Genomic DNA, 27,807 nt, shown 5'->3' with positions numbered 1-27,807 from the left:
GTTTCTTTATAAAAAAAAGCGTGCATACCTATAATGAGGTCTTTCAGATCTTTTAAAGGTCTCTTCACTAACTGAAGAGAAGGTAAGACTTTCCCAGTCTTCAGGAAGTACAGTCCTATCAGTGAGGCTTGGCCAGCAAGCAACGGAGGATGATCCACTCTGAGCAGAAAACGCTAGACCCAAGCCTGCAAAATTATTTTGACTTTTCTGAAATGAAGGCAGCCCCTTCAGATTGTCAGGACGGCGCAACAATGATTCAACTGCAGCACCATCATCCTCGTTACTTTTCAGTTCTGCATTTAGCTCTTTGTTCTCAGATAATTCTAGTTCTTCTTTTGAAATGTCAACCAATGCTTCAGCAGATGTTAACTCTGAGTCACAAACTGTTTTTGCAGACTCACAGCTGCTGACAAAGAGTTCCTCCTGCACCCTTTTTAATGTTTCAGAGCTTTCCACAAAAATTTTTTTTCCCTGTGGATCAGAGTCACTCTCCCGAACTTCCTGCAAGTCATCAATACTTCTACCTAAGCTGCCAGGTAGCCTTTTTGGATGCACTTGTGGTGAGGAGGTAGGAGATGCTGGTAGGCTTTTGCAACGCCGTTGAAGTGCCTGAGAGAGTATTATCTGTGGTACGCTAATCTTGGAAATAATGTTTCCTGGGGAAGAGAACACAAAATACTCTTAGCATCTATTTTGTATTAGAAGCCACATTAGAAATGTTAATGTTCTGTTTCACCACCAACTAACATATCCACAAAATGCACAAAGTAATGTGCCTTTTGGCTTATTATACTGACAATCCCCGTTTCCCGCCCCAAACATTAAATCAACTATGAACAGATACCACATTCATTTGGAATAGCAGGTCATAAAGTTTGCTCAACTATTGAGACATTTGATTTCAGAGACAGAATATTCAGTTTAGATGAGTTACAGCATATTGCAATAAAATAATGTATATATAAGTTAATTTTCACAAAGCAGAATGGTCTTTTTTTGGTCCTTCTAATTTTGTTTTGATTTAAAGATATAACCTTCTAGAATCTGCTATTTAAGTGGTATATTCTGTTATGTCTGATCCCTTCAGTTAAGTAGGTTGGCAATAAAACCCTGAACAAATACATGACTAAAGATTTAAATAAAAAAAATATCCTAAAAGATTAAGTGTTTGAATATGGCCAAATGTTGAATAAGTAAAGTTGTGTATATAGATCGCAATGTTTAAAGGTGCAACTCTGATCTCAGAGTCACAAACATGCAACACCTAAAACTGGATTAGTCTCTGTCTACTTTTACTGAATGATAAATGTAAACTAAAGATAAATATTGCATCTTCAACTACTTCTGTATACTAACTCCCAGTTCATCTTAATTTGTCTTATTCAGGATATTTTACTCTGTTTCCTCTTTGGAGTCTGTGAGCCTTCTTTCCACTCTGTATTCACAGAAAAATCAATTTTTAAATGTAGAAGTTAAGTATTTGAAGGACTATCAGCAAGTATTGCACAAAAATATTGTTGTGCTGGGACACTACAGTCTTCATAAAAGGATGTTAGATCTGAGTATCTAATGCAATATTTCTATAATCAAAAAAGATGCAATTTGACCAAAAAGGTTTTAGAATGATACACCAGCTAATATTTCTGTCTGAAGTCAGCATATCAGGAATGCATTCCTAAGCACTGTCTGACACTTGCTGAAATAATAGATACATATGAACTCCCTCCAGCAGTCAGTACAGAGCTGGTTGCTTGGGTGGTTTTACACATCTTGCAGCTAAATCAGAGATGCAAATGCAAATGTGCAGTCCTCAGGAATATCATATTTTTGCAACAATCTGAGGAAAACCTGTCTGTAACATTCATCTGTGACAGATGAATAGATAACATTCTTTATTTAGCAAGGAATAACTTGTACTGAACTAGAATTTATAATTGTTTAGGACCTCATGTAAGAGAACATAAAATGACTAGTATTAATGCAAAAAACAAAACAAAACCAAAAAACTTATGAGGAGATTGCAACATTTCATGGCATGGCTCTAAGCAAAGTGAAAGGCATATTTTTTTTTTTTTTTTTTTTTTTTTTTAAATGGACAGTCAAGTCTCAAACTAGCAGGTACATAACATCTGAAGAGCTAACTTGTAATATGCTTTTCACAAGGGAAGAACTGCTTCAACATTAACTGCAAAATGTATTATATTGGTCAGGTATGTGGTACTGTTGGATTTTATATTATAGAAATTGCAACAGTCGCAAACAGGAAGTGAGAAATGGAAGCAAATCACATCTCTCTCGTACATGTTGCCTAAATTGTTTGGGTCCTGCAGTTTTAGCCAATGATTATACCTCATTGTGGATGTACATTAACTTCATCGTTAAGGCTGCACTGATAGTTCCATTGCAAGATTTTTTTTGACCCAACTTTAAATTTTGATCCAGGGATGATATTTGTTTGAAAATGTGTGTAATATACATTGAAAGACTACATTTTAAAATTCCAGAAGTCTAGAGCACTTTTCCCATACTAGTTAATAAAAGTGGGCACATAATTTTTGCTGGAGTGACTTCTGATGTGTTGGAAGGTGTGAAAATTACTAATTTGTACTCTTTATGCTAAAATGTTGCATTGAAATCACAACAGTAGCATAAGTTATTTTGGGAAAGGGTGAGAGTTATTAACTAGCCCCGATCCAATCTATGTTTAGCACTCATACATGAAGAGAATGAACTAACTACAAACTTTTTACATTTTAAAGCTCAACTGGAATAGTGTACTGTAATAAAAAAAACCTCTTGACAATTTCTCTCTCAGGCAAGTAACTTGCTGGTCATCTAAGTCATACAATTTGGGATATACCTGGAATAAGTTGCTCCTAATAGGCTTTCCTACTTTATCTCAGATACAGAAAGTGTATTATTGTACTCACTGCATAATCAAATGCGGATTTTCTATTTTATACTAAATTAAAAATGGCCAAATCATCATTTCTCACCATGCTCAAGTTATAAAACATTGATACAATCTTAGTTATTTTGCACCAATTGACTGAATTTAAGCCAACTTTGCCACCACTCACCTAAGTTCCACCTCTGTAAACAGTTGCAGCCTATTCCCTTGCTTCATTGCCAAACCCAGAAACTGAGCATATGCTTTTCTAGCAGCAGGTATGTAATATAAATATTTTACCTCCCAATGGTGAAGCAGTAAATCCAGCTGGACTTGTAGTTAAATATGTAGGACTGTCAATTGATTTGCCACTAATGCTGGAATTTCTCAGGTACTTGATCGATTGGACCTTTTCCTGAAAAATCTTGCCATCTAGGAAAAAAATGGGGGTGGGAGGAATAATGACTTAACTCTAGGCAAGTTTTTTTTCCTTGGCAAATTAAAAAAAACACAGAAAACAAGTCAAAGTTAAGATTCATAACATATCACTGCAAGGTTTAATGAGCCAAACACTTTCCTTCCACATTTAAGAAACACACTTGAGAATGAAAGAATTCTACTTTTGTTCAGTATAGTGGTGTTATACTTCTCACCAAGAGAATTTTTAGAATATTCCTCAGTGAATATATTCTGAAATGGTTCTCAAACATGTAGGTTTAAAAATAGCATTTCCAAGCTAACTGCTAGTAGCCATCTTGCTGAAAATTTTGTGAAATCAAATAATGATATCCCTCCCTAATCCTCTTCCCCCACAAAAAAATTAGTTCCTTTACCAGATTAACCAAGCCTCAAACTATCAGAAGTGGGCTCTAATTCTGTGCTAATAAAGATGTACATGGAGTCATGTTGGAGTGCAAATGCCAACAACTGCACACCATTCAAGTAGAGAGCTAATTACCCAAACTGGACATGAAAAGTAAATGCATCTGCAACAGTAGAGTATGGTCTGAAAATTTGGCTCAACGCATTTAACCTCACACCACAAAGTTTCACTATTTTCAAAACTACATATCTACAATGTCAACAAGATAGTGTGAAAGTGAAATGAATTATATTAAAGAAATAGAATGAATTAAAGAATGCTGTATGTACCTTTAAGTAGAAATGAGAAATGCTGCAAGCCAGGGGGGCAGGAAAGCAGACATTAACTGCTTAACTTGCCACTTAAGGGCAATTGGTGAAGCATTAGTCTTAGATCGATAAGAGTTAACAAGGAAGCAGGTTATGCATATTGTGCTCCATGCATAATTTTACAATTTTGCTCTCTCTGTCCCTTTGTTTAGTTTACACCCTTTTATCTGTATAAATAAGACTGTTTGAATCTTGCATGGAGGCTCACATTATCTGAATGTATTAGCAGAGCGCTGTGCTAATAAAACAGAGTGGTCTGACAAACTATGAGTCCTGAGTCTAACTTTGACAATAGATACTGGCAAAAATCTTGGAAATGCCAACTTTAATTAGAAATAATCTATAAAATGCATTTTACATTTTTATAGATGTAAAAAATGCTTCTTTACAGAAAAGAGATTTTAGAAGCCTGTACCCATTTTGTTCAGTACAGTAATGATTTGCTACTACAGACTACAGGCCTGTTCTGGATTACAAATTTCCTAACTTCACCAACTTTCAAACACTTCTGTGTTCATTTTCTCTAACTAAGTGGTGCCAGATCATCACTGGATGTCTTCCACTGCTAGCTCAGAAGGATATTTGACTATAGTAAACTTGAGCAAAAGGAACCTTGTCATGTGGTTAGTTGCAGTTTGAAGGATCTCTCCCTTTCCTCTCCTGCCTCATCTCTGAGGGATCCTCTGACTGGATCCCTTCCAGCTATTTAGTTGTCCACTCTGTCTCCCCCAAATATGAATTTTACATCACTGTCAACCAATCTCATTAAAAATTATTGAAGTTCGAAATAATGTATTTAAAATGGATTAAAAATTCTAGTATAGTTTAAGTACAACAGAATCCTCTTAATTTGCAAATCTTGTTGGAAATAATGAACCAGTTAAGCAATTGTCCACATTATCCAAGTTAGCATGATGTACAGAACATTGCACATGATTTATAATAGTTTTGGGGAACTGGTAAACTGAGAGTATGTCTCAACTTTGACCTGGAGGTATAATTTGCAGCTTGAAGAGGCACCTTATGCTAGCTCGAATTAAACTTGCACATTAAAAATAGAAATGCAACTGCTGCAGCATAAGAACTGGAAGGGGCTAGCTGCCTCAAGTATGTACCAGTCCAAGAAACTACGAACTTGCTAGGGTAGCAAGCCCCTATCACCACTTGCACTGCCACAGCTACATTTCTATTTTTAGAGTGCTAGTTCAATCAGAGGTGGAAAGTACACCTTCACATTGAAACGCAGACATACAAGAAGATTTTAAGTTCCACCTAAACTAGAGACCTTTCAGGTAGAGGTAAAAGCACCATGTTTATACAGAATGCTGAAGAGAAGGTGCAAGCTAGCCCTTTCAAAAAAACTCTTAACAGGAGGATGATTGAATATGAAGAACCCTGTAGGGTAAACTGAAGTGGCTGCCTGTCGGAAATGAGTGTCCCTAAAGCAAATCTACTTCAGTCAAAACCATGACTGACCCATGACATAACAGACTTGAGGGAACAACAATTAACTCAAACTATAATTTGTTTTTATTGAACAGAAATGGTCTCTGATAGGAGAAAGGGTACTGAGAATAATAAAGAGGCGACTGAAGAATACAAAATGCATTTGGGACTGTGGATGTTTCATACCCTTGAACCTGAACATTTGATGCTGTGAAAGGATGTACATGTGGCTCCCACTGGACAGTGCCATCTAGAAGGTTACAAGCTTGCATACATTCCCATGTGGTGGATCTAGATAGGCGGTTCTCAAAGGAGATGTAGTGTTAACATGTTGCAGACAACCCCATGTGCGTCAATTTAAAGGAACAATGTCAGTTTTCTATTATTACCAGCTAAAATGCATGTAACTCAACTGTTCCCTACAAACTATTTATGAGATGTCACTTAACATGATTTTAGTCATGTGAAAATAGCTGGCCAAGCTCTTATTACCTACTGTTGCATAAGCTGTAATTTTCAGCAAATTGGTACTGTGGTGCATTCACACATTCAGTATGTGTGATGCACAGAGAACCCTAATCTAGTCTTCCAAGTACATCATCAAAGGCCAGGAACTGGAAGATTCTATAAGTGATAGACTATTTGGCTTTGGGCAAGTCATTTACAAGTTAGTTTCCCCATCTGTAAGACCGATCATTTACCAACCTCACAGGTGTTTACTTTTTAGAATTATTAATAGCTGTCAAAGATGAAAATGAAGTATAAAATATAGCCACTAATTATTAATATACATTGTCTTTGGGGGTTTATAACGAAGAACCCAACCAGGTATCATGCAAAATATGAAGTCCAATTAAAGAGTCTTTTTTGATAGACTCAAAGTAGTTATAATGTATCAGAAGAAATTTTGGTTGTAAGACTCAATTCAGTAGCTTTTGTAGAAACATTAATTACATGGTAGAGTACAGCACAGGCATTTACAGAACTGCTATTTATAAAATTAGCTTAGTTTTATTTTTAATCAAATAGGTTGGCATTTTGTCTTATAGTCTATTTCTGGTTAAACAAAATATTGTATCTACCTATGTGCAGGGAAAAGTAGAAGTTGGTGGGATTGTGACAAACATATGTATTAGTGGGAGGGTGAACTGCTAAGAGGAAATTGAAGATCAGTGTCAGTAATTCCAGGTCTGGGGGAGATCCAAGCACTTCTTCAATTATTTTCACAAATGATCTACAAACCTCCCGAGGCAGGGATGTAAGATGCCCTTCCTTTTGCTCCTGAAAGAGAAATGCACAGGTAAAATTACCTGAATGCTCAGTTTGTCAATTTATTGCATCATATACTTTTCCATACAATAGATACGGGAAAAAGTTTTAGTATACTTTACCTAACTTGGAAGAAGTTACTGTGTCCATTCAATATTACCTGCAACTAGCATGCCTGAAACATAACTGTAATACTAATCAAGTTACACAGGTACACTTTTTTTAAAAATGGAAGTTTGTTTCCATGGAAGCACTTATATGTAATCTGAAGTTGCAATGTTAATGACATCTATAGGTCTAATAAAAAATAATTAATAGATTTTGAAATATAACTACAATTGTACAACTATTTAACTGAATAAGGAGACCTAAGGTTAGACTTACAAAAATCCCACTGGGTGCCTTTGACTTCAAATGGGAGTTAGGAGCTTAAACTATTTAGACACTTTTGTAAATCCTAGTAGGCATCTAACTGCCTCTTCTTCGGGCACTTAATTTTGTAAATCTGACCCCTAATATGCACTATGGACCAACTGCTTAGTAATGTTACCTGTGTTACAACACAGAAGTCATCTAGCTTCATCTCATGTTCTAATTAATGCTCTTAAGAGGCATGCAACTATAGTTAAAAGAAAGGTACTCCTGTTTGTGGCAGTATTTGACTTCAGATTATGAAAACAAGTCAATCCATTTAAAAAATCCAAAATTCTTTATTCAAATGGAATGAGAATCCTAGCATCATAGCAAGAATAAAGAGGTATATTATAGTCATACCCCTTTAAGGATAGGCTATAATAATTTGTATCACTGCATTTTCTTAGGAAATAATATAAAAAGTGAAAGATGGTTATGTGTTAAATAAAGTTGAAACTGTGTTTCCGAAAACTTAGAATGGCTGATTACAAAAACACTAGCACTACCTGTGCTTTTCCTTAACAGTGATTTGAGAGTAAAGCTAGATAGATATTCAGTATGGAAGCTCTAATACATATTTGATGTTACATAGAACAGTGTTTTTCAAACCATGGGTCGTGACCCACCACTGGGTGACGGCATGTAAGGTGCTGGGTCACCTTGCTCTGGTCAGCACCGCTGACCGGGACGTTAGAAGTCCTGTTGGCAGTGCTGTCCAGCTAAGGCAGGCTAGTGGCTACCTTTTCCGACACTGCGCTGCACCCTGGAAACAGCCAGCAGCGGATCCAGCTCCTAGGCGGGGGGGGGGCCACGGGGCTCCGCGCGCTGCTCCTGCCCCGAGTACCAGCTCCGCACTCCCATTGGCTGGAAACCAGCCAATGGGAACTGGGGGGTGTGGAGGCCGGTGCCTGTGGGCAAGAATCGCGCACCTTCTCCTAGGAGCCAGACTTGCTGCTGGCCACTTCTGCGGCACAGCGTGGTCCATGGTGCCAGGACAGGCAGGAAGCCTGCCTCTGTACCCCCAACTGCGCCGTTGACTGGGAGCCGCCGGAAGTAAGTCCGCACCCTAACCCTGTGCCCTAGCCCTGAGCCCCCCCAAACCTGGAATCCTTCCTGCACCCCAAACCCCTCATCCCTGGCCCCAGCCCAGAGCCATGACCCCCTCTCACACCCCAATCCCCTGCTCCAGCTCAGAGCCCCTCCCACACCCTGAACCCCTCATTCTCAGCCCCACCATGCAGCCCTCACCCCCGCATCCCAACCCTCTGCCCCAGCCCAGAGCCCCTCCCACACCCCAAACCCCTCATCCCCAGCTCCGTTGGGTTGCAGGCATCACCAATTTTCTTCAGCTGGGTCCCCAGAAAAAAAAAAGTTTGAAAGCCAGACATAAAAGGACCATCTTAACATTCCAGTGGCAATGTTCCAGTGGCAATGGGTATAGGAATGAGTCAACATCCCTTGGCTCCTGAGGTTGGCAGGAATGGTGGCACTACCCTTAGCCATTGGGGGTACTAGAGGATCTTGCATCACCCTCCGATGACCTCTACAACTGATGTGTTCTGGTGAAAATATCACCACTTCATAATGTCTGTTAGAAGGTAGGAAAAGGGAAGGACTAATTTTTATGGGGATACTTGGGAAAGTAAAACTAAAAACATTGAAGAATGAGGTGCATTTTGTTTCTAGTTTAAACGGAATTATTTACCAAGCACAAAATAATAGAGAAGATTCAAAGTACCTGCAGAACCTGACATGTTAGCAGGAAGTGATGCACCACTTGAGCTTTTAACAGTTGTTTGATGTTAAACATCTGCTGGTGATGGTTAGCTCTGATAAGGATTTCCAGAGCTGCTAGAAGAGTTTCCCAAACACCTTGCTGAAAAACAGAACAAATAATAGTATAAAACAAGCAGCACCAAATATAGTAACTGTTCTATCTCCTCCTCCTCTCTATTTTATAGGCGATGCTATCCTAGTTTCAACAGATTAAGAAGGTAATATGAAGCGTTATAACTGAATCAAGATGCTTTTTAACAGTATTTGCATGCAAAGAAGGAAGAGGAAAATTAAAAATTAGTTCCAAACTCTGACCTAGAAGAAGCATGTTAAGGGGCATAATTTAGTTTTTAACCCTTAAAATTTGAGATTCTTTTAACGTCTATACCAAGTTTTGCAAAGTTAATGAAAAAACATCACAAAATTATAATTGTATGCAGTGTTGTAGCCGTATTAGTCCCAGAGTATTGGAGAGACAGGGTGGGAGAGGTTCTCTCTTTGAGGTCACCTAAAGAGCTCTAGGTAAGCTTGAAAGCTAGTCTCTCTTGCCAACAGAAGTTGGTCGAATAAAAGATATAACCTCACCCACCTTCTCTCTCCAAAAATGTATAACAAAATTGAAGGATTTGCAATTATACCCTTGCGATAACACTGAATGCAGTCATGAAGATCTGTGCTATATTTAGTTTTATTCTGGGTACAGACTATTTTGGTAGCTGTTCAAATCCCCAAACTAGTATGTAGAGAAGCATTTCAGACTAAGTAAGGATGATGACAAAAAGGAAGTACTGTACTTTTCTTAGACAGGAATCCATTTTATTTATCTGTATAAAGAAGGTAAATACCTGTGCTTTAGACCATATCTTCCAATCAAGCAGCAACTCTTCTAACAATTTAATATCTTGGATTACTGCAGTGGAATCTGCATCAAGCATGAATTGTCCGCTCTCATTTATATTAAGAATCTCATCACTGCAGCAGCCTTCAAGAAGTGTCTTAAAACAGAAAAACAAAAGTACTTGAGGTTTTGATTGGAGTATTGAAGACCACAATTACAGCCACCCATATTTTAAGAAGGGTTGTTTCCAGCCCATCCTTATCTGCATCCTTTCTAAAATTATGATGGAACATAATAGGCAGCAGGTTTAAAACAAACAAAAAGAAGTATTTCTTCACACAGTGCAAAGTCAACTTGTGGAACTCTTTGCCAGAGGATGCTGTAAAGGCCAACACTATAACAGTGTTAAAAAAACAAACTAGATAAATTCATGGAGGATAGGTCCACCAATGGGTATTAGCCAAGAAGGGCAGGGATGGTGTCCCTAGCCTCTGTTTGCCAGAATCTGGGAGTGGGTGACAGGATGGATCACTTGATGATTACCTGTTCTGTTCATTCCCTCTGGGGCACCTGGCATTGGCCATTGTCAGAAGACAGGACACTGGGCTAGGTGAACAATTGGTCTGACCCAGTATGGCCGTTCTTATAACTATACTTAATCCTGCATCAGCACTGGATTAGAGGTGGACTAGACCTCCCAAAAGTCCTACATTTCTAGGATTCTATTATATTTAAAGAAACCCCATATCTTTGTTTTCTCTTAAAAAGGCATTTTAGTAATCAGAAAGCCTAGAGAGCTTTTTATGGCTTAGCAGGCCTACTTTCCAGAAGTGATCAGTGAGTTTAGGTGCCCAATTTGACACCCCTTAGGAGGGGCCTGATCCTCAGAAGATTGGTGTACAGCACTTTCTGAAAATCAGGCCTCTCTTAGGCGTCTCAAGTTGGCCAGCCAAAGACTAATCATTTTTGAAAGACTTAGCTATAGATTAACTTCAGAAAAGAGGTCTACAGAATTTAAGGATTGTAGTCCACTTTCTCAATAGGGCAATGCACACATACATCATATGCCCATTTCAAATAAACATTCTCAAGCAAAAATGAAGCTTTGAAAGATTCAAAGGCAGTCATTGGGATGGTCTCCTCCAAAGGACACCTATTCCTGTGGTTCCCAGAGAACCCTGCAGTTTTCCTCCCAAGTATAATACAATTATGTAAGGTTCATATGCCTTACATCCATCAAATACCCTTGTCAGGAATTCCTGTGCCTACAAAGTAGATCAAAAACATTTCCATCATAGAGCAGATGTTCCAAAAGAAATGCTACCAGGATTACTGTTTATGAAAACTACATGTAAGGGATTATATAGATAACAGTTTTTGCTTTCAAGATTTATCCAAACTCTTCCTCCCCTATTCCCAAAACATCCTACACTATCTACTGTGATAGCATAAAATGAACAGTGTCAGTTCAGTCCCCTCTAAAATAATATTTTTAGCTTCCACTTCCGATTTAAAAATTTCACCTGTAGGTTTCTAAAATTGATCTTCTGTTTAGCTTGTCATCTTAAAATAACTTTGCCAAGGGGGGGCAATTATAGAAAATTGTATTTGCAGTTGTTTCTTTCCCCTCAAACCCAAGTGGTTTCTGTAACATTCTCTCATTTCACCCATCCTCTCAGTTTCTGGATTGAAGGCAATTGTTCCTGCATTGGACGGGCTCCAAACCAAAAATCTGCATCTCAAGTAGGGCTTCAAATCTAGGACTAAGAGCATAGAGGATCTTCTAAACAACCAAATAGTCCAAATTAAACTATACAAACATTAACAGCATTATACCTTCAAAATGTGAAATCCAACAATACACTTGGGTTTAATCAACACCTGATGAATCATGGAATATCCATTACAGTTTTCCATCTCTTGTATTCTCTGTTGATTATATTTTGTTAACGAGAGTATAACTTGCAGTGCTAAAGCTTGAGTCTCTTCACAGTTGCTGATATCTATAACCTAAAAATAAGCCAGTTTTAATAATTCAAGTGATAAACATTTGATAGAGCTAGTGTAATGATTAATGTCTTAAGGCTCAATTAGGCTCTCATATCTATACAGAAATACCACTCCATTATTCTACCTAAAAACACAGGATTTCCAATGGAGTTAATGAAGAAGATCTCCCAACAAGTCTGAGACCCATGACAAAGATCATCCCCGCTGGAGTGAAAAAAAAGATGCTCCAAAAAATAAAACTAGAGCAGAAAAGTGTAAACAGCTCCCTTTCATTCTGGGAAATCACATGTCCAGCACCTGCTCAATGAGGTTGAGTATTTTATATAAAGAGGAGGAGATGCTTCGTAAATGCTATAAAAGCCCCTTCATTTATGGCTCCTGGAGATCTAGAACATGGCAGACTGCCTATAATGTTAAAACTCTATTACACATAGCACAGAGGTAGTGGTAGCTGTGCTGCTGGATAAAGCTGGTAAAACAGACAATACAAATATGGAAGTAGTAAACAATGGGAATGCAATCCTGGACCCTACGAGAGACAACCCATAACATTTGAATTAAGTCAGAGGTGTACGAGAAGGAAGGCTCAACTGACTTTGTACACATTCATATCCTACTCTGTTGTGTACATGTAACAATGCTCCATTTCCAACACCTGTGCTGTTTGACAGCTCTAAAATCATGCTTCATTGATGTGAATGCTGTGTATGGTAGAATGTGTAGTTATGTAAAACTTAAGTAACACAGTAAAAATTAATAGGAATAATTTCCATTGCAGATTTTGCCTGAACACCAGAGAGCCTCATTCCCATACAAATTGATTCCCCTATATGACTTATCAATAAGATAATAATTTGATGGACTGTGCAAATGAGTCTTGGAATCACATTAATAAACTTTGGGAAACCAGATATTCCAAGTACAAGGACTCCACTTTAGCCCCAGTATCTACCTTGATTTGTTTCATTTACATTTTTTTTTTTTTAAGATAATCATTCTAAGGGATTTAGTTTTGATCAGACCTTTTTGTTAAGCCATTTTTAATTTATTTAGAGTTTACCCCAAAAGTAAGCAAGCCCTATGAACTGCTTGTGCCCCTCCCTCTGCCCAGGATAGCATCCTTTTAGGTTTAAAGACATTCAGAGATTATTAGATCTAATTTGTACCATTTTGTCAGATGTGCACAGTGCATAAAAAAAGGTGAATTTGGTCCCATACTTTAATTACATGCACTATAAACACAAAGTCTTCGTGCTAAAAAAATAGAACTCCTATGAAGAGGTCCATTGTATTTCAAAACAATTTTTTTTGGAACAGCAGTTTGTAACCAACACATGAATTCAAATATTTATATGTGAATATAAAACAATGGCACGGGTTAATAAAAAGATTAAACGAAAGTTACGTTTTCATTATATAAACTCCAAAATATTTTAAACACAAGCCATATCTTGATATTTAAGAGGCTAGTACCTCCATAAAGTCAGATGCAATGTACATTAACACATATTATACTTTCAATATTTTTGAGTTTAATTTGCACAGGAACTTGCAGGATATAATCACGAGCTGTTACAACAGCTTCTTGTTTCTTTTAAGATGCACAGTAACCACACTGCGTTGGTTGGTTATGTTACAAGCTACATTTTCCATAATGTCAAAGGCATAATTTTAAAAAAATAAGTGAGAATACTACATTTCAAAATTCTAACAAGAGAGCTGAGTCTTAAACCACAATAGATGTGCTAGACTGAGGGGGAAAAAAAAAAAGTATTTGACAACTTTAAAACTCTTACCCTAGCAAAGAGAAAGACAAATGCACCTGTTCCTCCAATCTCATGCAGTATGCCCTGAAGAGTTTTATATTCAACAGGCTGAAGCATTTTCAGGTGATGAGGATCCAATAAATTGCTCTGCACTTCTTTTGAACTGAAAGGTCTCTGAGAGGGCACAGTTTTCACTTGACCTTTCAGTCTAATAACAGGTTCATAGATGGTGTACTGAGCAGGGCAGCAAGTGGTATAGACAACAGCGAGACTTTCCTGAAACATACATTTAAGAAAGTTCCAGTTTCTAATCAGTTCTTACTTTGCCTTAAAGAATACAGAATAAGCTTATGGCCTAGGAAATACAGAGCAGTAGCTTCAATAAACTTGTTTCTACTCCTCTCTCAAAATATTTTTCTAAATATACATTTGAGAGGCAGAGACACGATGTGGTTCCCAGGCTTTCGTCAAGATATTTGAAAGATAGATTTCTGAAAGCAGTCACGATCTGAGATTTCCCTTCCACCTTTCCCCAAAAACTTTTAGGAGTATTGTACATTAAAAAAAAAAAAAAAAAAAAAAAGGTTATTTGCTGGTGGAAGGGATTGACAAGCTTCACTTCCTTTAAAAAAAAAGGAAAATTTTAGCAATGCCTCATAGTAAAGACTACAGGTGCTCCTTTCAAGTAAAAAAAGGATTGCTATAACACAATTTTCACCTTCAACTTTGTTCTCGGGTCTTCTAATCTGCTCACATACCAACATTCTTAAAGATGATGTCTAATACACAGAAGACTACTTCAAAATCCTCAGTAGAGGAGGTGAAAAGGTAATGAAATTAGAGCGAAATTCACTTCTATCATCAAATAAATAATTCACCCCTCAACTCCAGACAGGGCTAAATAGTACCAAAGAAGCTTGCATGCGGTTAATGTCATACTTTTAGGGAAAAAAAAAAAAAAAAAGAAAAAAAGAAAAGAAAAAACAGGCTATGCTTTCGTTTGAAAAAATTACAAAAAAAAATTTCTCTGCAAGTCTTAAAAAAATCAACTCACTCATGAACAGACAACTATATTTCTCTGAACATTTTGCTATTTAAATTTTTAGTTCTTCCTTTACTGTAAAGCAAAATGAGATAATAAAAGTTGTGTCACTCTGGTTCATTAGGCATTCCACCTACACCACTTTCATCTTCTCTCCCCTCCAGCCCATTCATAAGTCTTTCTAATACCTGTAAGCGTGTGCAGGAATTTAAATTTGACTGCTTTTTGAGGAGCATGCTAAAACATACACAAATGAAAGGTTCGTGTGAACACCCCCCCACCCATGCCCAGCACTCCAGCAGGTTTCTTGGGATGCCTCTGACAGGTACGCCCAGCAGTGAGGAGGCAGTGACACTCTGTGTCCCTGCAGCCCGGGGAAGGGAAGAAGCAGCAGGGCTGCTGGCTGCCAGCTATGCTCCTCCTCCCTCCACCCCTACAGTTGCTACTTCTCCTTCCCTGCTGCTGGAGTCCCAGCCCTGCTGCCTGCTTTGCAGATCAACCACTGAGGTGAGTCCGGGGTGGAGGCAGAGGCAACAAATGGGACTCCAGCAGCAGGGAAGGAGAACCAGTAGCCGTATGGGTGAGAAGAGGAGGAGCTCAGCCAGGAGCCCTACTGCTTCCTCCCTCCCCAGGCTGCAGGGCCACACGGGATTTTTGGGGAGGCCTGTGCCCCTGCTTGTCCTCCCGTTGTGCACGCCTTTACCTGTAAGCTTCATGTTCAGCCAGACTCAATTAACAATTAACAGAACAGCAAGTGAAGACAAAATCTTGATGAATAATGGAGGGGGCAAAAGTCATCTGCTACTTGCTAGCAAGGTGCCCAATTCAACATCCATTGAAATCAATGGGAATTCTTTCCACTGAGTTCTCATTGAAGTCAATCAGGCCTCAGGGAAACTCCCATTCTTAGAGCAGAGGGCCTCAAACAAAGAACGCAAAATAAACAGAACCACAAATAAAATCTCTTGTACAGACCAGGATTTCTGTGCCAATGCAATTTAAGGCCCCCCCCCGATTTGTTAATGCACTGCTAAGAGTTTAAGAACCCAGGCTTTAACTTGGACTAGAAACTTACAATTAAAGGTCCAACGTCCACTTCTTTCTTTTTCATGAAGAGTTCCTTAATTTGTTCACACTGTAGAATGTCTTTACTTATGTATTTGGAGTAGTCGGTCATTGTTTTGCCATATTTACAAGGCATTATAGAGGTAAAGTCTGGCCCACAGGCGTATAGGTAGAATGCTTCCTCTGGACCAATCTTTGCACCTAAAACAGAAAAATAAAAATCTAGTTATCTATCTTCACACTGTTTACAATAATTCATATGCAAGCAACACTCAATTCAGGGATCTCTTTAGTATTTAGTAGAACTTTTATTTTTTGTTGTAGTAAGTTTGCATGTTAAAAAGTTTCTATTTAGCTCATATTTACACTATCTTTACATTCAAAACATGTAAGTTAAGTGGAAAAAGTTATATGTATTTTTTTTGCCTTTAAATAGATAAATACCATTAAAGAGAAGCAGATTTCCCAGATCCCATTTCCCAGCCAATTGTAGCCGCTCTTCTTGGGATGATATGCAATGACCAACCATACAAAATGTTTTATTGCTGTCAGATAAACTTGTTTTTCTTGGTAGAGTGTAATCTAAACTGATCTCACGTTTCCTAAAATATAAATAAAAAAGCAAAAGTTTAAATATTGCAAAGTTCTTGAAAAACTTATCAGAATTTCCATCTAAAATATTCAAAGTACAGTAAATTTGATTAACTTTTCAGGATCGTGTTCATTTTTAATATTAAAGGATACAGTCAAGATATAAAATTAAACATAGCCTCTTAAATTACTACAAAAGCTTTAAGAATATATTTATAATGCATTTAACTATTTATACTACTTATTGTTTGCATTTCTCTCAGTTTAGATAGTGAACCTAGAGACTATTAGTTTCACTTCTTTGTCAACTATTAGCAAATTGCTGTTATGGCTTGAGGAACACAGCAGAATATGAGGTGCATAGAATTAACTCCACGCCCTTGCCAAAAAACCTCTCTCACTAATGCAAACACTGACAACTAACTAGTTAATCTGAAATTGGATTTGTAATTCTAAACAATACTGTGCAACTGGTAGAACAATTTTAATATTGTTACACCAGAACGAAGATTTCCCAAGTCACTTGCCTGCTGAACAGATTAAAAAAATTATTTTAGAAAGGAAGGAATTCACAATTCTTTTTAGTAGATCATATATTTTAGAAGGCAGCATACCGACCACAGATTAATACTTCAAACACAGAATCTACACATCCTCCAGGATCTACACTTTAAGAGCAGAAGATAGTTCTCAGACATTCAATGCCTTCCTTCTCCTCCTCCCTCTCCAACCCATTCTCAAAAAATTAGTGTCCCCTCCTCCCAACCCTCCCATAACATGCCTTCCTTCTCAGCCAGGCACCAAAACCACAAACCATTCCTCTTTCTCTTTCACAGATCAACTGCCTTCTTTGTGTTTGTTACCAGCTTGCACCTGGAAATGTTGCTGGCTACTAGCTCCATGCAGGTACCCTTTCTGACCCCAGTATGAATTCCTGTAGTGTCCTGCCTACTCTACTGGTTCCTGACTGGAGGAGGAGGAGGAGGAGGAAGGGAACCAGTACAAAAATCACAGTGAGGGTAATTGGTCATGTATGGGGCATGGGCCTGAGGCTGAATATGGATTCTGAAAGCAGATGAGAACTCACTATGCAAAATGTCCCTCTTTTCTCACCCCAAGAATTGAGTCTCAATACTGTCCCCTCTATGAACCCTGGCTCAGTGACCTCTCTCTTCACCAGCAAAACCTTAAGGAATTAGTCTGTTTCCACTAGCTGGCTTCTTAAAGATTTAGTTACAGTGTGAATTTTCTGAAGTGTACTTTACCTCTGACCAGAGACCCATAGCGACAGTTCTCCGTGGATATTCTTCTTGCCTTCTGGCTGTTGCAAGTATGTTATTGCCAAATGCTGCCACTTGCCTATAAGGAAAATGTTCTCTGGTGATTCAGCCTGTGCTAGCAGGCCAGCTTTCATTTCATCATTTGGATCCATACACATACTACAAAAATAGCAAAGGAAGAAACAGGTAAAGAGTTATGGATATCTACTTTTATTTATATTTCTAAAACTGCATTTCTAACTGCGTCTAAGATCAATTTTATTCTAAAATACTTTTTAACTTTCATTTAAAGAGAGTCCAGCGGAGGGCAACGAATATGATTAGGGGGCTGGGGTACATGACTTACGAGGAGCGGCTGAGGGAACTGGGCTTATTTAGTCTGCAGAAGAGAAGAGTGAGGGGGGATTTGAAGGCTGCTGTCAGCTACCAGAAGGGGGGGGTCCAAAGAGGCTGGAGCTAGGCTGTTCTCGGTGGTGGCAGATGATACAACAAGAAGCAATGGTCTCAAGTTGCAGTGGGGGAGGTCTAGGTTGGATATTAGGAAACACTATTTCACTAGGAGGGTGGTGAAGCACTGGAATGGGTTACCTAGGGAGGTGGTGGAATCTCCATCCTTAGAGGTTTTTAAGACCCAGCTTGACAAAGCCCTGGCTGGGATGATTTAGTTGGTGTTGGTCCTGCTTTGAGCAGGGGGTTGGACTAGATGACCTCCTGAGGTCTCTTCCAACCTTAATATTCTATGATTCTATTAATTATAGACATTCTAAATATAGAGAGCTGTGATCTTTTGGGCTGAGCACCCAAGTATGAGTCAGGAACTCTTGACATTGTAGCCTGGGGAAAGTCACTTACATTCTCTCTGCCTGAATTTCCCTAGATATAAAATAAGAATAATACTCCTTTACTTCACTGGGGTGTTGTGAGGGTACTACATTAAAAAAAGTTAATGAAACACTTGGATACAACCTGTTCTAGAAGTCAAATCTTTAGGGGGGTGTAAAATTATGTTTGTGAACAGCTTAGAAGATTAAAACCATATACAAATGCTAAGTATTAAATCAGATCATGGGTTTTTCACCCATGGAATATAAGCAATTTGAAAAAAAATAGCAGATATGATTGTTAAAAATGAGTGACGCTGACTAATGCATTGTTTCAACTGTTCATGACTTTAAAGTTTTGCCAGGAGACAATGCTCAGGGTAGTGGACAGCCTAAATCAATTACAATTTCTGAAAATTGTATCTTACAAAGAACTGACTGAATGCTGAAATCTTCATTAAATTCATTTTAAAAGATGCAATGCATACAGAATTAGTTGCAACATTTTTGCAACAGAAAAGAAAGATCATACAAATAAAACCTGAGCAAATATTTATCATCAGGGCAGCTTAAATGAAGTTAGTTTGTTACAGTACCAGCAACAGAAATATAAAAGGAGACTCCACCACAGATGTAGTATAAACAGAGAGAGACTAACAGCAACACCTCAATTCTTAAACGTTAGTGGTAGCCTGTAAAATTTAGTCGTATTGGCATAACATTTTACTTATGTTTTCAGAGATGCAAATACCTTTCTAGCAAATCATTTCTATGAAGAGGCCCCTTTAAAAGCTACCTCATTCTTTAGAAAGTTTGAGGGCAACCCCACCATCAACACCCACTGCTTCTGTCTATCTAAGGCTGTGTGAAATTGTCATAACTAAAAATGCATTTACATTTTTACAAAGCCAAAAGTCTGAAAAACATGGCACAGGAAACAAATACTTTTGTTTCCTATGAATGAACAAAGACAGCAGAAACAGTCACACCTCCAGGAACCACCCTGCATTAGCAGGTAACCCAGTCATGGGAAGTTCAATTTTCAAATTTAGATGAAAGATTCAACATTTGGGTGCTCAAATCAGAACAAATCCAAGAACCTCAAACATTAGCCAGTTTAGCCCCACAATATCTCTGAGGTAGGTAAGAATTAAGCTCATCTGTGAAATAAGGATAAGCAACTAGCCCAAGGTTTTGCAGAAAATCTATACCAGAACCAGGAACAGAAGCCAGATTTCCCAATTCCCAGTCCAATCTTCTAACCAGATAACAATGCCTTTTAAAGAGAAAAGAGGATTATTTATTTGGGTGCCTATAGTAGGTGTCAGTCTCAGGGTCCAAGGTATAAAAAAAAAACAAACAAAAAACAACATCATGTTTGTTTATTAGCTGCTGCTAGAGCCAAAAAGGGGAGACAGGTTAGGGCCACGTTGCAGTTAGTTAAAAAGAAGAACAGGAGTACTTGTGGCACCTTAGAGACTAACAAATTTATTAGAGCATAAGCTTTCGTGGACTACAGCCCACTTCTTCGGATGCATAAGATATGCATCCGAAGAAGTGGGCTGTAGTCCACGAAAGCTTATGCTCTAATAAATTTGTTAGTCTCTAAGGTGCCACAAGTACTCCTGTTCTTCTTTTTGCGGATACAGACTAACACGGCTGTTACTCTGAAAGTTGCAGTTAGTTGTAACTCCATTAAAAACTCCAGTCTGCTGGTTGATGTCCACAAATTTACACATTATGATGGACACCAACCAGCAGATAAGAATTTTAAGTTAGACCCAAAGTTGGCCTGACCAGGAGGACTGTAACTATCAGCATATCCTAAAGTTGAGGATTGGATCCAAGGTTAGAACAATTCAGCACTCACCATTTCCATCTCCCCAGGAAAGACAACATTCTTCCATTCCATTTTGATACGCATCTCACCTTACTGCCTCTCTTCCTCTGTCATGCTGCCTCCTATACTTGGAACAGCCTCCCTATTCTTATGCATCAATCCTTCATCCACCTATCCAAGCAACTTCCCTCCTTCCTTCTTAATTCCTTCATCCCTCAGCTGCTGTCCTTTATTAGCTCTTATTTGTCTTACATCTCTTACAACTTGCTCTGCACAGGCATAGGATCATGCCTACCTGGAAAAAGATGAAAGGCTGGAGCCAAAGCCTGTACACAGGGAAGGTTTCTTTAGGTTTGTAAAGCACCGTGCCATAAATTTATGGCATGATGTCAATGATCTTCCTGTTCTAAGTAAGCAATAATCTACAAGCCAAACATATACATAGCTTTGTCTTCTATCCTGGGGCTGACTCCATGCTACTACTCCAGGTCAGCTCGCACAAGATGTCATACATTATGGAATTTACAATTCTTCCTACTTTTGGGCTAACAGAAATATACAGTACCGAAATATGAAGGCTCCAGTGTTCAAATCTGCCCAGACTTGCATCATCAATGCTTTGGAACCCAATGAAATTATATGAATGCAGCCGTCTTCAATAAGTTTGTCCCCCAAGTTAAGGTACTCCATTCGTACAGATTTGCTTTCTTCTAGGAAAATAAATAGATATTAAATAAAACAGCATATATAGCATTTTTAACTAACTAGACCATGACTACAACAACATCTGTTTACAGTCCACAACGTGCAAAAAAGCAGGTTATATATCATAAGAAACTTCTTTAAAAGTGAATTGACTAGTATAAGCACTATGTTGTAGTTTCATCGTTGGAGCCTTAGGTCTTCCTTGGTTAGGTCTATCTTACATTAAAGTTGATGTAAAGCACTCTCTAAAGCAGTGGTGGGCAACTTGCGGCCCATCAGGGTAATCCGCTGGCGGGCCACATGAGACAGTTTGTTTACACTGACCATCCGCAGGCACGGCCACCCACAGCTCCCAGTGGCCACAGTTCACCATTCCCGGCCAATGGGAGCTGCGGGAAGCAGCAGCCAGAATGTCCCTGTGGCCCGCAGCTCCCATTGGCCGGGAACAGCGAACCGCAGCCACTGGGAGCTGCAGGTAGCCGTGCCTGCGGATGGTCAATGTAAACAAACTGTCTTGCAGCCCGTCAACGGATTACCCTGATGGGCCGCAGGTTGCCCACCACTGCTGTAGAAGGTATCTCCACAGGCATGCATTTAAATTTTCCACTTTAGCTTAAGGGGAAAAGAAAACTCTGGAGGCAATAAATCTGCATGTTCTTTGAATCAGCATCTTTACACAGAGCCAGCCATGCAGCTACTATAATTGCGTACAGCCACAAGTCACTTGTGTTTTAGGCCCTCACCCAGCAAAGCACTTAAGCACATGAGTTCCACTGAAGTCAACAGAACTGCTTGCATGCTTATAGTTAATCAGTTTAAGGGCTTTGTTGGACAGGAGCCTTAGCGTGCATCAATAAATACTTAGAATAGTCTATGTATGGAATTTGTAAAATATTTTCCCTTTATCACCAAAAGCAAAGGCCTCAACTGGGAGCAGGCATACTAAGTTTTGGATTTCAGCCTTGTTACTGTAACCTTGGGTAAAAAGGGTTTCTGGTTAGAAGTTTAGAATGGGAAACTTATTTTTCCCTCCTTCACGGACTACAGTTTGACTAAATGTTTGCCCAGACGGTGAAATTTTTGAAAAGCTGTAGAAGCACATTAAAGCAAAAGGTTTCAGGGTTGGTGGTCCTGCTCGCAGCAGCAGTCCTTTCCTCAAATATGTAGTCTCATTTAATTCAGAGAAATTGCTTGCTTGAATAAGGGTTTGAAACGATTTTGTAACCCGAATTATAATCGGCATTATCAGCTCCCACTTAAAAACAAAACACTCTACAACTTCATCAACTTTTCAAATAAAGGACCAAAATGTACTCAAGAGACAGAAGCAGACTTCTCTAGAGAACCTCTAACTGAAAGTCAGAATATTTTCATTTCCTTAATATGGCTATGATGGCACAAATAGGTATTTTATTATCTCTGGCTCCTAATTCAATGAGAACAATAGTAAGTAGTGCTGAGAAAGTGAGTGAGTCAAAGTGGGGGCAAACCTACTATGATACTTCTGAAAACAGTAATATCTTCTCTTATGGACAATTAAGGGTAACTTAACTTCAACACTTAAATATTTTCACTGTTTTCAAGTTAAAGCCGGAAGTGGGAGATCATTCTACCACATCTTATCTGTCCCAAAAAAATATAAGGCCAAGTTCACTCTTGGGTGCCATACATTAACTTTAACAGTACAGAGCAGCTAATATTGAATTACAGCTTTCTGTTCAGCATTTTTATTGTGTATGTCTAGTAGAAATATCTGAAATCCCTCAGCTTTATAAGTTCAGTAATATTATAACTTACCTGTGCCATCAAAACTGCTCTCTCGCATAATTAGTGGTTTGCTTCTTTTCTTCTTCTTTCCTTTTTCTGTGGGACTTTCTGTTTCTTGAACACATTCCACATGAAACCACAATGAGACACTGAAGCCCTCAGACATGTGCGGCCAACAGTTTTGTCCCACCAAAGGCAGGTGGATTGGGGCTACGTGCCAAGAAGAAAGAAGCTGGTGAGTCAAATTCTCACCACCTGCTTCCTTCTTATTTTGTGAAAACTTTGCTCTTTTTAATAGTCCTACGGTCTTGCTGTTGAGTGCACTAGTCGATTTTTGTGAAGAACTACTATTTAAATTTGGGCTCTTTAGCAAGGGAAAGGAGAGATATTGTAATGGACTCATATAGATATTCATCTCCACAATCTTCAAGATACCCTTAAGTAGTATCTCCTAAGAGAAATAAATCAGAAAAATAACCAGAATCAAATTGTGTTAAATCTATATAGCCAATGCTAATGCGTAATATACAGCTTACATAGAAAGAAACCTCTTCATTTAAACTCAGATCCACATGTTCAGAAATGGCCTCCAATTTTGCATGCCCAACTTAAGATACCTTAGCCTAATTTAGAGGTCCTGAGCACTAATTTCAAATCAAGTTGTAGGCTCCCAACATTTCTGAAGATTACGGCCAATGTTTCAAAAGTAGCATGAGATTTTTTTTTTTTGGATGTCTAACTTGAGAAACATTTCGGCCTCCATGTCTTCTTGCTTTGTTGGTTACTATTTAAATAAAATGCCTATACCATGAAGTTATTCTTCCAACATGGAACAGAATGAATGGAAGGATATTCAAAGTTTCCTGTACAAAACTATAGATTACAGTTCAGCAAAATGGCGACAACAAGCAATAGGCTCAAATATTGCTTTAGTTAACTTGAAAGTGCTTCCTATTCACAAAACAATGGTAATTCCTGGGAAACTGGAAGGCTTTTTGCCCATGATGCAAACAACAGGAAGGACCTTCTATATTATCCCTCCCCTCACCATCTGTCTCCCCACTCCAAAACCGAGCCTTTCCTTGCACTTGAAGAATGAATACTCAAGTCCCTCCATCAAAAAAATTAATTTATATTTATACCTCATCTCTCTCCTACTCCTTCCACCACATTTTATTGTACCAAGCAAAATAGAAAAATAGATTCACTAACTAGTGTTTACACAGTGTAAATGGCACAGTTATATACATTCTAACCAGTAACATTATAACAATTTATAACAAGGTCCCTTAATAGTACCCAAAAGAAATGCATATATTGATTTGCCAGTCAATTTGTTCAGCACCACTCTTTGTTGCATTAAGGAATTTTCTGATCTGTAGTATACTTACGGTACAAGGTGTTTCCTCTAAAAATATCCTCAAGAGAAGGGTTAGCTCTTCTGCACATGTCCTTGAGCTCATCAAAGACACCAGAAGCTCTACCAGCACTATCTGGCATGCTACATAGATGATAAAAAGGTATCAACATTTGCCTAAATAAAGAACATTTTTCATATACAATATCACAGTATATTGCTGCCATAACTTGCTTTTGGACAACATTAAGATGAGACAGAATAAACTGACTGAAAACATTAGAACCAACATATTTTGTAATGCATACTCCATTATGGATCTCAAGTTAAGAATATTAATGAATATAGCCTCACAGCTCTCATATGGGGCATATATTTCCTGTTGCTAAATGGGAACACCAAACAGAGGAGTTAAGCATCTTACCCAATGTCACAGCAAATCTGTGGCAAAGGCAAGGAACAGAATACATCTAATAGGACCATAGTTCACTATACAATGAAAAATGTTTCTAGGTAAGTGGGCTACTACTTATGTGCAATATATTAAACAACTATTCACATATAAATGCCTAAAAGGAGAGAGGGTACCAAATTTTGAGTCTTTTATACACAACCTTACAATCAGATGAAATCCTATCATTCTACCATTTCTGTGACAAAAATCAGACGAAATAAATACAGATAATTTCATCTACCTCAGTTACTAAATTAGAATAGGCACTTCTGGCAAAAAAGCTTTTTTCCTTAAATTAAAATAAATAAATTAAAAAAAAAATAAATAGTGAAATGGGAGCTGCCTGTTACCAGATTTGTGTCTTGATCACTTCTAGGCTGGGTGTGTAGCAACCAGAAATCATTGCTACCAGACATTTATTCGCTGGCTTCAATTATGTGCAATACAGGAAGGTTGGCTGGTCCACAATACACACATCACAATTAATTCGTATGAAAGTCTTAGGTAAGAAATCACAGATTGCTTGGGTATAGAGATATTCTCACCTCAAAAGGTATCCCTACATAAATAGCCTACTATGAGGAGGCTTACACTGCCATGGCTGTACCTCTTGAGGACTTGATCCTCTAATATCAAGCTAAAACTTTCTGTGAATGCTAATTTCACATTTAAACATTTAAAAACAAACCAATTGATTCTAAAATTTATTATAGAAGTAATAACGTCATTTTCTTTTGAAGAAGCTACACTGTCATCTACAAAATAGAAACACTAAATTAACACTAATCTCTTCGGTCCAGATGTTCAGAAAACCTTTCAAATCTGCAGGTACACCTGTTTGGCATTATGCAGACTCCAATCATTCCCCCAGCAAAACCACCAGAACCAAAAAAACCCAACACTTTTGTATATAAAAGTTAAAATACAAGCATACTTGGATTGTACATATAAGTGTGGATATTTGCATGTGCCCATGGATGTGCTTGTCAGTTTTGCATGTTCATTAATAGTTGTGGGCTGAAAGTTTGAGCATATATACTTGTAACTGTATAACATATACATTATTTTAATTTCAGCATTTCTTAAAACAAAAAAACAAAAAAAAAGAGTAAACAACATTAATACCCACCATGAAAACTGGAGTCCTTCTGTATCAAGATATTTAGGAATCCTCCCAGAAGACTTTTTACAGCTCCCTGCAAGAGAAAACGTTGAAGTTAGGTATCTGAACAATTCGCATCAGTTTGAAGAGCAAAACTCAACAGAATTTGTTTTAAGTATTCCACTATATTCACAACTGATTTTGTCAAATAAAATGTTGTTAGTGATTTAATTGTGATTTTTAGTATGTGTTCCATCAAAGAACTACTGAATTTGCTTGCAAGATTCTGACTAGTTCAGATGCTTCTGATTATGAGACAGCCTTTGGGATCAAGGTGATTAAAGCATCAATTGTTGAGCCACGGCCAGTCTGGCAACTACTTGAGAACTCATTGTTCTTACAGACTACATTGCAGGAACCTAGGTCATCTTTTCTGCATCACCATAAATTGATTAAGTACTGGCCTACAGTAATTTACTGTACAGATATAAGCAAATTACACATTCTCAGGTCAAGTAAAGGTGAAACAGTGTTTTAACAGAGCAAACTCACTTTCACTGCTAGTAAAAAAAAATTGCATCCTTCATAATCCAGTCTCAAACAATTTTTGTTCATAATCACTAAACTGATTAGTCCAATAGATTTGTATTCCTTTTCTTCTTTCTAAAGTCAACATTGTGTTAGATTTGGAAAAAGTATTCTTGTCACTTTCTAAAAAGAAATCAAATTATATATATTTTCTTGAGGCTTCTGAGTCTTCAGGAACGGGGTTTATTTAAAAAGTGACTAATTAATAAACATACAATCAACAACCTTCTTTCCTCATGGAGTCATAGGTGATTTGGGTTCTAAGCCTATCCCCTGAAGTTATTTATATTTTAAATACATTAAATTTGTATTAAAATATAGGATTTTCCACTTTTTCTATGTCATAATAAAGCCTCAAACATCATAGGCAATACAATATGAAAAGACCACTAGATGGATTATTAACTTAGTCATAAAAATACCAGGTAAAGTCCATACAGGTAAAACTACCACAAGAGTTACATGACTATAATTTATCAAGAGAATTGCTTATATTTGTACCAAAAAGTCACAAAAGCATATAAAAAAAAAAGTTGTTAAGAAGATCTCATCCTAAATCAGATTAATCAGGTATTTTGTGTCTTTATTCTCAATTTGTCTGAAACACAGGAACTGAATCTCAAAGTATTATGGGAGGTAATTATAATAATTAATTATATTACTATGGCTCTTAGAAGCTGCAACTGTGCTTGGTACTGCATAAACACATAGTAAGACAACCCCTGTCCCAAAATGGTTTCCATTTAAATAGATAAGATGGACAAAGTGTGGCAGGGGAAACAAGAACAGAGAGGTGCCATGAGTTACCTTGTCACACAGCACATCAGCAGCCAAGCCAAGAATACACAAATCTCATGACTCTTAGATCAGACCTGCTAAACCACCTTGTCTCTGCCAATGATCAACCAGAATATTGCCCTAGGACACTTCACCAGGGAATCAAAGGCTTTCAAAAAAGAAGATAGGACTAATAACAGGGTGTAGATAAGAGATGGAGCAAGTGAGTCTGCCATCCAATAGAAAGTTATTTAGTAGCTTTAGAAATGTGTTTGTTTTAAGACAGTGGCTGTCTGGCTCAGGTTTGCCTGTATAGAAAGGATTATGAAGAGATGAAGGGCGTGGGGTGGGGGTGAGGAGAGAGACAGCCAAACACATTACAGTAAGTTTGCAAAAATAATTTGAAGAATCAGTGTGCAGACAGTGAAGGTTTCCTGATACAGAGGGCATCAGTTGGGCCAGTTCTAGATCACTGGTTCCCGGGTAGTTAATGCTTCTAATTTCAACTGTAAAGCATATCTAATATTTTATTCTAAAGATTCCCTGTTTTCATATAGGCAAATGATTGAGAGAAATAAGCTTTCAAGTGACACAGACCTGAAGAAGCGCTCTGTCAAAAACTCATCTCCTTCACCAACAGAAACTGGTCCAATTAAAAAAAAAGTATTACCTCACCCACCCTGTCACTCTAATATCCTAAGCCCAAATTGACTACAACACTGGCCTGATGCTGTAACATTTTTAAAATATGCTGATCAGCTGCAAAGCAGCCACAGCCCACAGTGACTATAAACAGTCATAGGCATAACAAGGCTTTG

At 38.0% G+C, this 27,807-nt stretch overlaps 1 protein-coding gene across 2 annotated transcripts in view; it reads right to left on the bottom strand.

Moving 5' to 3' along the window:
• Window positions 1-27,807, bottom strand: part of LYST (lysosomal trafficking regulator) — a 154,227-nt gene that overhangs the window by 69,283 nt on the left and 57,137 nt on the right. Inside the window, exons 10-23 of one of the 2 annotated variants that reach the window (XM_054022597.1) lie at window positions 25,652-25,718; window positions 24,103-24,212; window positions 22,742-23,162; window positions 20,805-20,949; window positions 17,564-17,737; window positions 16,152-16,309; window positions 15,718-15,908; window positions 13,631-13,876; window positions 11,661-11,834; window positions 9,832-9,981; window positions 8,949-9,086; window positions 6,610-6,808; window positions 3,191-3,322; window positions 29-656 (exon numbers count right to left, since the gene is read on the bottom strand). In XM_054022597.1, the coding sequence (XP_053878572.1) occupies window positions 29-656; window positions 3,191-3,322; window positions 6,610-6,808; window positions 8,949-9,086; window positions 9,832-9,981; window positions 11,661-11,834; window positions 13,631-13,876; window positions 15,718-15,908; window positions 16,152-16,309; window positions 17,564-17,737; window positions 20,805-20,949; window positions 22,742-23,162; window positions 24,103-24,212; window positions 25,652-25,718 (2,933 nt within the window). The remainder of the gene's footprint in view (window positions 1-28; window positions 657-3,190; window positions 3,323-6,609; window positions 6,809-8,948; window positions 9,087-9,831; window positions 9,982-11,660; window positions 11,835-13,630; window positions 13,877-15,717; window positions 15,909-16,151; window positions 16,310-17,563; window positions 17,738-20,804; window positions 20,950-22,741; window positions 23,163-24,102; window positions 24,213-25,651; window positions 25,719-27,807) is intronic. The other variant, XM_054022598.1, reaches the window with a different exon arrangement.

The sequence above is a fragment of the Malaclemys terrapin genome, chromosome 3, assembly GCF_027887155.1.
Source record: "Malaclemys terrapin pileata isolate rMalTer1 chromosome 3, rMalTer1.hap1, whole genome shotgun sequence".
NCBI classification, from domain to species: domain Eukaryota; kingdom Metazoa; phylum Chordata; order Testudines; family Emydidae; genus Malaclemys; species Malaclemys terrapin.
This window is presented reverse-complemented; position numbering and strand designations above follow the sequence as displayed.